At 31.4% G+C, this 9,149-nt stretch overlaps 1 protein-coding gene across 1 annotated transcript; it reads left to right on the top strand.

Moving 5' to 3' along the window:
- Positions 1-806: 806 nt before the first annotated feature.
- LOC149254812 (thiol protease aleurain-like) lies at positions 807-3,807 on the top strand. The gene is made up of 8 exons (XM_089457122.1): positions 807-1,192; positions 1,326-1,447; positions 1,647-1,759; positions 2,336-2,409; positions 2,532-2,796; positions 2,928-3,059; positions 3,243-3,381; positions 3,503-3,807. The coding sequence occupies exons 1-8, from the start codon at positions 996-998 to the stop codon at positions 3,553-3,555; spliced, it is 1,095 nt and encodes a 364-aa protein (XP_089313248.1). The 5' UTR covers positions 807-995; the 3' UTR covers positions 3,556-3,807.
- Positions 3,808-9,149: the final 5,342 nt, after the last annotated feature.

Genomic DNA, 9,149 nt, shown 5'->3' with positions numbered 1-9,149 from the left:
AACAAATTTGTTCAATGAAAATAAGACAAATTTGCTCAATGAAAGTTAGATTAAAAACTTGATGAGATTTTGAAAAAGCTAGATTTATTCCGAATAAAGACTCTTATTTAATATTTTAAAATTCAAAGGCAAAAGAGTCTTTAATGACAACGGGAAAAAAGTATTGAAGGAATGGAAAAATCATCGTGTGCTCAACACCTCGCAGAAATTGGAACCTCACCAGGGAGGTTCGTTTGGATTCTAAAACTTATAAAGGCATTGTTTTCACAATTTCTGGTTTAAAATGAACTTCAAGCCTGTTTTTGATGTAAATTAAGTGATAATTATGATGGGCAAATTGTTTATCAATTTGTAAGTTAAATATAGTGAACAAAATTTCCTTTCCTATCAAATATTATGTGATAAAATGATTAAAACGAGAAAAATTTCTCACCTGTAATTCTTCTGTGATAAAATGATCTAAACAGACATTAGAGTTGCAGAAACCATCCAATGGTTTCCCCATCAAATTTGACATATACTCCAGATTTGAAATAACCTACCATTTTTCTCCCAAATGTTTTGTTTTTGTATTTAAAAGAGATTATCGAATCCATGAAAGGTAGGTGTCGTAACTACCGCAGCAAAGTTACGTTTCCGCACACACTAATCGTATAATACAAGCAATATTGAACCAATCCTTTACGAAATCGCTTACTTTTGCTTGTTCCCAAAGCTTCCGTGCATCCTGCGATGCCTGACATGAAAAGACTTCTGTTGGCATCGGCATACCTTTACATCCCGCCATTATATAAACAGAACGTATGGATTCCCCAATTAAACATAGCCACATCGTTCATTCTTCCCCACAGTTCTTGCATTTGTTCTGTTCAGAGATCCCAATAATACAGAACCCAGAGGTTCGATACTTCCCAACCAAACGTACCCACATCATTCATTCTTCGCCATAGTTCTTGCATTTGTTCTGTTCAGAGATTCCAAGAAACTCGCTCGCAATGGCTCGAATCCTCGCCATTGTTCTGAGCTCTTTGTTGGCATTGGCATTGGCCCTTACTGTATCAGCAGCAGGGTTCTGCGCAGAAACAGAGTATCTTAATATGGTCACTGATAAAGTTCAGGACCTGGAGCCCCATATCTTTAAGCTCTTTGGAACCCATCCCAGGTCTCTAGAGTTTGCGGAGTTCGCGCGCAGGTCTCTGCTGTTATTGATTTAAATGCTCTTCATGGCTAAACTGGATCTCTCTTGTGTTTTAGTGATAATCATGCATGTGGGTATTTAAGCGGGAAATTGGAAATTATAATGTTTTTCTTTCAATCCTGTGCAGGCATGACAAGAAGTACGATACAGTCCACCAGCTTGTGCACAGATACAATACTTTTGTGAACAACGTGGAATTGATTGAGTCAAGAAACAGCAAGAAGCTTCCTTACACTTTGGGAACAAATAGTAAATCAAATTACCTCCCCTCCCTCCCTCTATTTTTGAATTGTTTTTGGCTGAATTTCAAAATCTTGATGATGGTCTGAAAATTGGTGGCAATTAATCAGATATGTGCTTTGTTTGTTGGGTCCGGCCAGGATTATCCTGCCCATACTAAACTAAAATGAAGATGGAACTGATAAGTATGTTGAACAATGTTGTGCAGAGTTTGCTGACATGACATGGGAGGAATTCCAGGGAAAACATTTGGGTGCTTCACAAGATTGCTCGGCTACCAAGAGCAAACACAAGTTAACGTATGCACAGGCTCCAGAGAAGGTAATACAGTAATCCTCTTAATGATATAAATGTTGAATAAACTCATTGCAGGGATTGGAAGTCTTCAAACCCTCTTTAATATCTGTTTTGCTGACTTTGTTTGGATATGCAAAGAAGCCTGCAATTTTCTTTTAGTAAGGGCTTCTGTATCTGATATCGTCTACAGTGTAGTAGAACGATCTATTGCTGTCCATGGGCTGTGTCTATCAGGCAACCTAGTCCAGTCCTCTCAAAAATAATTTCAGCTTAGGGCAAACTATGGGTATAATATATAGGAAATTTGTACATGGATGAACATAAATATTTTGTCAAAATTGTGCTAGAATTTCCATTATTTTCCAGAAAAATTCACCTCCATGGACTACTCTCAAAATATTTGCACCTTATATAATGCTTTTGTGCTGAGATATGCCTTGCAACCATGACTCAGATCAATCTCCCATCTTCCTAGGAATTGTACTGTGCAGAATCCTAAAATTCTTTATGGGCGTTTTTGAATGGAATTATAATGTGCAAAATCCTAAATTCTTTATGGGCTTGTTTGAATGTTTTTGTTTTATTGATATATGTTAACAGAAAGACTGGAGAGAAGAAGGCATAGTGAGCCCTGTTAAAAATCAAGGCCATTGTGGATCCTGCTGGACATTCAGGTAAATACTCAAATTCCATTTTAATTTTCTTAGACTTAATGATTGAGAAACAGCCAAATTTGATAATAAGCATTGGTAAATGGTTGACCAAAATATGTTGATAATTCGATTGTATACTGCAGCACTACTGGAGCACTAGAGGCTGCCTATACTCAGGCTACAGGAAAGACTGTTATCTTATCTGAACAGCAGTTGATTGACTGTGCTGGAGGATTTAACAACTTTGGCTGCAATGGTGGTCTGCCATCTCAAGCATTTGAGTACATTAAGTACAATGGAGGGCTTGACACTGAGGAAGCTTATCCTTACACAGCTCAAGATGGTGTTTGTAAATATGATGCAAACAAGATTGGTGTAAAGGTTACTGACAGTGTCAACATAAGTTTGGTAATTCCTGTTTCCCTCATCATTGCTCATAATGTAGTTTTGCTTTACATTTTCCTGGAAATTGCCTATTTTGTTGATATATGTAACTATTCAGAAATAGATGAATTTTATGCTGGACTAATGATGTACAGGGGGCAGAAGATGAACTCAAGGCTGCAGTGGGTCTGGTTCGCCCAGTCAGTATCGCATTCGAAGTTATTCAGGACTTTCGATTTTACAAGGATGGGGTTTTCACTAGTGAAACTTGTGGTCAAGGTCCAACGGTATGGGAGATCCATCACTGGTTATAACTATTAGCATAGAATTTAAATATTTATACATTGAAAAAATTTTATAAACCTACAAATTTTGGATTTGCTTTTGGTTAAAAACTTTCTTTTGAGCCTCACAAGGTTTTCATGAAATTTTTGTGAATGTACTAATGTGGGTATGAATTTAATTTGCAGGATGTCAACCACGCTGTTTTGGCCGTTGGGTATGGTGTTAGTGAGGAGGGTACTCCATATTGGATCATCAAGAATTCTTGGGGAGATAGCTGGGGTGAAGGAGGATACTTCAAGATGGAGTTGGGGAAAAATATGTGTGGTAAGTTATTTTATATATATTTTTTATATAACATATTTTTTTAATAAACAAAAAATTGCATGTTAGAGAATTTGCACATTGAAAAGAAATATGATGCAAATTTTGAATTGTACCTTTGCAGGTATTGCAACTTGTGCTTCTTACCCTATAGTTGAGGGGAGCACTGAAGAGTAAATATTTATGGCCAAAGTTTGAGAGTATTATCTATGGAAGAAAATATCTACATTTAAAGCTATGAAGATAGCTTTAAAAATGTGGAATAGATGCAATAATTTTATATAGAAGTTAAAGTGTTTATGGCTATTACTGCATTTGTAAATTTTATATCAAAATTGTTTAATTATTGAGAATTATTTAATTAAATTGAATATTGTACTCATTTATAATTTATTTTATTAAATAATTATGATTTATTTTTTATTTTTATTTGTATGGATTATTTGATTTTTTCCATCTTTAGTCTCATTTATTAAATTTTTTTAAAATTATTGTAATATAATTTTTTAATTTATTTAGATATTAATCATGTCTAATATTATATTATGTGTTGTTTCTATGGGGCTTTATTTATTATACTACTTTGAAATATATTGTAATTATTCTTTTTAAAATAAAGAGAGTTTTACTGCAACTACTGTTCAAATATCACTGAATTTTGTATAATAGTTTTGATTATTATGATTCATAACAAATGATTTTGAATGTTAATGTGTAATGACTTTTTTTCCATATGATTTTGAATATCAATGTGTAATGATGTTGTTCCAAATGAAACTCATTATTTGAAACAATAATCCTTCGTCAATGAATTTTGTATAATAGTTTTGATTATTATGTCTCGTAACAAATGATTTTGAATATCAATGTGTAATGACCTTGTTCCAAATGCAACTCATTATTTGCCACAACAATCTTTAGCCATCACTATTAAATAAATGAAGTTTAAAAATAATGTTGATTTTTTTGGGAAATGATTCCTCTTCGTTCTATGGAAAACAATTTAAAATAAATAAATAAATAAAAATAAATATATTTAGAACTTGTTACCATCCTCTTATTCTTATACTTTTCTATTTAATTATTAATGCGCTGTTTATAATATTTTATGATATGAACTTAAATGCCTAAAGTTACATGTTCTGTTGGTTATGCTCAATCATCAATATGTGATGTGTGTGTTTATAATACTTTATAAAGTTACCCCAAACCTCCCAAAGTTGGGAACAAGTATATGACTCAAATGTATGGTGCAAATTTAATTGATTATCCCTAATGATCATATGCTATATGAAGAAAGACTCGAAAAGTAAATCTGAATATAGCATATGCTTTTTCAATTTGATAAATTTATAGTTGTTGAATAAAAGTATGTTATTTTATTATACAATTTGACGAGCTTAATGGTTAAGAGCATGTATTTTCTATTAAAAGGATCATAGGTTCAAAATAAAAATAAAAATAAAAATAAAATGAAATATGTAATCGAAGTAGGTTACTTGCCTCGCAAACAAAAAAGTCTTATACGCCAACTTTAAAATTAGATAATAATAATTTTTATTATCTCATTAATAATTTTTTTTCATAATTAATTATTAATAATAATTGATATCAATAATGTAAATAACAAATATTATATTAATAAATTTTTAATATGAAAATTCCCAAATTATATTGAGAAAAATTAACCGAAATTTAATTAAAGTATATAACATTATCCCATTAAATCCTATCCACTCAGCTTGGAATAATGAACCTTTTCATGATCATTGCTTTTCTTGCCTCGGTTAACTAAATTAAAATAATTTTATGGAATTTTAAGTAGTAAGGAATATAACCATGTTTATAATTTTGTGGAATTTTTAGTAAAAAAATATAATCATGTTTATAATTTTATGGAATTTTTAGTAAAGAACATAACAATGTCTAGATAAAAAAAAATATAAATTATTATTTTTTATAGGTATTTTAAATAAATAGAATGCTAAAATTTAATGCGTTATTTATAATTTTCAATATAATTTTTTTCATAAAAATTCATAAATATATAGACAAAATTATGTATATGTGTAAATATAGGTATATGATATAAGGGGTGAGTTTGATTAGTTGTCATTAATGTTATTTTGTGTTTGGTTAGTTTTGTGTTAGTAAGTGTTTAATTTGAATTTCCTTGCATGTAATTGCACTAATTTATTTTTGATGAGTTTATTTGAGATTCTATCCACAAATGTGGGGAAGCACCTATGGTTCCTGAATGCACTAAACTATGTCAATGAGTTTATTAGAAATGTTATTCATGAATGCAGAGTAAGATCCATTGGGTTTGTTACAAAATAATAATACTAAAGTGAAACTAAAGAAAAATATGACACGTAAAACTAAAGAAAATAATATGTTTCCCATGAGGAATTGGAATTCCTATCTTAAATTTTTTAATGAGTCTCATATTGTTTCCTTGTGGAAAACATTCCAAACATGTCTATAGGGGATGAAGTTTTACGTGTGGAGGATATTAAGTTTGGGGTTAAGAAACTCACAAAGAGAAATCTAAGGACATTGAAGGTTACCAAGCTAAAATCTAAAAAAATGGATGGTTAAGCCTCATACTCCATGCAAAAAGGCTCTTCTATGGCTTTAGTAGTCAAGTACGGCTCTCATAAACCTTGAACTCAAAGTCTCATTATACCTATTTTTAAAAATAGGGATAAAGGCAATCCCCTCCAAATGTAGAACTATTATGATTAGCCCCATTTTAGCCAAGTTGTATGGAAGTAATTTGGAAAAGAAGAACAACATATGCCTAGAAAGTCATTAAAAGGAGTTAACGATCAAGTTGGGTTCAAAGGCTATCATTCAACTATAGACCATTTTGTTACACTTAGGATCATTGTGGAACATTGTACCAATAATAAAACCAAATGATTTTGTTGTTTTGCTAATTTTAGATTTTTTTTTTTTTTTTTTGAAAATGTACTAAGACTGACCTTGGAATAAACTAAAATATCTAAAGGTTCCTTTCAAGTTGAGAGTAGTGGCAATAAGGTTGTATGAGAAAGTTATTACCATGTATAGGAACATTTTTTTGTTGCAAGAAATTAATTGTAATATAGGAGTCAAGAAAGATTGCCCCTAACACCGACCCTTTTTGGTATATACATTGACAAGCTAGAATATTCTTTGGAAGATGCAAGTTGTGTTTCTTTGACTCTCGTCGGTGTAGTCATCACCCTTCTTTTTCTTTATGTTGATGGTGTTGTTCTTATGGCACGAAGTCCCTATAGTCTTGGTAAGAATCTACGATCCTTGAGGAATTCTAATCTGGTATAGGTATGATTGTGAACACTAACAAAACAATTTTTATGATAGTTAAATCCCAAAAGATCACCTATGACGGTTTCATATATCAATAACTTGGAGGAAATAAGTTCATACAAAAATCCGGGAAATTATATTCATCACAAAGTTCCACTGAAATTATATCATTGAGAAAGTATAAATAATGGGTGGAAAGCTTATTATGGTCTTGAAACCAAATGAAAATCAATTGACCTTTGGTTATGGGATTAAAAAAAATTGTATTGGAGATTCATCACTTGGGTTATCCTATATGGATGTGAATTTGAGAGATATGGTATTTTTAGAGAATCTTGAAAATAGAATAGATTCAAAAGAATTTTATAGCAAATAATATCAAGATTACAAGAAATATACCTTATCCTATTCTACTTATAGAAGCAATCATTTCCCCCATTGAAAGCACGGTTATGATTAGGTACTCAATGTACAAGAACAACATAAACAATATGGATGACAAGAAGCTCCCCAATATTGACTCAAAAGCAAATCAAAATCATCAACAACTCAAGTAGGGATGGCATAAAGATGCCAAGTCTTGGCTAAATCATTGGGGAATGCAAGAAGAATTAAGCTTGTATAATACCGATAATATTAAAAGTATTATTGCATCTAAATTTAAGGAGAATTTGTGGCGTGATAAAGAATTAGAGAAAAAAAATTATTATACTACAAAAAGGTAACCAATACTATTCTAGAAGATCAAAAGTATCCCTCAATTTTGACTAGCATAAAGAAGAAAACCAACTTTGCTAAAATAAGAACAAAATCTCAAGAGATGCACTGTGAGATTGAGCGTTGAGAATTCCAGAACACCATGTGGTGAAAGAATATGTCATCTTTATGATACTAAGAGGGTTGAAGATGAAAATAACTCTTTGAAAGTGTGTTGTGTATACCCAAATTAGATCACAATTTCAAAATATTTGCCACAATATTAACCTCTCTAAACTTCTAAGTCATGACAACTTTAGTTATCTTGAAGCACTTCTCTTAATTCTTTTGAAAAAAAAACAAAATTCTAAGAAATTTGACTAAGCTCTTCCCTTTCTAAGGGTCCCATAGACCAATAACGGTCTGAGTAGACATTAAACATATCGTCGTCATCATTATCATCATGTATTATGATGAAATGTATAATTTGAGATGACCCACCAACCATTTCCCCTTATTTTAAGGATATACCTTGAATAAATTGGTCGATTGTAGTTTTGACAACATAACTCAGTGGAACATCAAACAAGGCTTGTAATATCTACATAAACTAGCAATTGCCCCAAAAGGTGCAAAGATAGGCCAATAGGTTTTTTAAATTGGAAAAATGGTATGAGGAATGTGTTTGTAGATATGTATGCCATATGTATTGGCAAATTTAAATTTTATATAAATATTGTAAAAGATGATATATTAGTTTTATGGATCTTTATTTTATATATATATATATATATATATAGATATATATGTAGCTCAAACTAAAAACACTAATTTGATATACCTCTAACAAAATACTAAAAATAGAGAATAATGACTATTGAAAACCACCATTTAAATTCAATTAAAATGATTGGATTATAAAATCTATAGTCTAAATTATATTATTATTTAATACTATTTTTTTTCTCTAAAAATTAATTAAAATCCATTTACAGTGTATTAAGAATGATAAGTGGTGTTATTTTAATTTCATATATAATCCAAATTAAAATGCAGAATAATGAAATTTTGTAATGAAGATTAAGCCTTTGATGAACAAAAGCCATAAGAAGACTTTTCAAAAGACAATTCTGTGTACATTTCCTCTAATGAAAACACAAATATTATCTTAAATCCTAGAGAAGATCCAAGAAGACCAATAAGACCCTTGGTTTCATTGTAGCTCCATCTACTACCATTAGCATCGTAGGAACCCAGAGTTTTATTGTTCTCTATTGTAAATTCAAGGTAGAGCTAGGAACCCAGAGTTTTATTGTTCTCTATTGTAGATTCAAGGTAGAGCTAGGTTGCAGGATGGTAGGTTATTTGATGCAAAAGGTCTAATGAGTGCATGACTCAACTCCCACAAGACACACCTCCCACATCAAATAAAATAGCTAGAAGTGGTTGAGACTACAAATGACTATCATCAGAGGCTTGGAAAAGGAAGAATCGAGAAGGTTGTTGGAATTCAGAGGCAAAGCAATATTAATTAAACACACAGTAGAATAAATCAAGCACATAAACACGGTTTTTAACGTGGTTCACCCAACCAATCTGGGCTACGTCCACCAAACATAGGCATCAGGAATTTATTATTCAAATTGGAGATTACATAGTGAAATCCTCACAAAACTCTGACCCTCTCAGCAAACCATCCGAATGGTTGCCTGTTATATAGCATAGAAAATCTAACAGCCTCATTAACTCCCTCACATCAA

The sequence above is a fragment of the Pinus tabuliformis genome, chromosome 7 (assembly GCF_031772625.1).
Source record: "Pinus tabuliformis cultivar Carrire ecotype Pingquan chromosome 7, CPIR1, whole genome shotgun sequence".
In the NCBI taxonomy this organism is placed as follows: domain Eukaryota; kingdom Viridiplantae; phylum Streptophyta; class Pinopsida; order Pinales; family Pinaceae; genus Pinus; species Pinus tabuliformis.
Note: the sequence above shows the minus strand (reverse complement) of the source record. Positions and strands in the feature narration are given on the sequence as shown.

Bases quoted from the DNA above. Each gene is read 5' to 3' on its own strand.
- LOC149254812 (XM_089457122.1), top strand. From the start codon at position 996: ATGGCTCGAATCCTCGCCATTGTTCTGAGCTCTTTGTTGGCATTGGCA. The intron at 1,760-2,335 runs GTAATACAGTAA...ATATGTTAACAG, and splicing joins ATGCACAGGCTCCAGAGAAG to AAAGACTGGAGAGAAGAAGG. The intron at 2,797-2,927 runs GTAATTCCTGTT...AATGATGTACAG, and splicing joins ACAGTGTCAACATAAGTTTG to GGGGCAGAAGATGAACTCAA.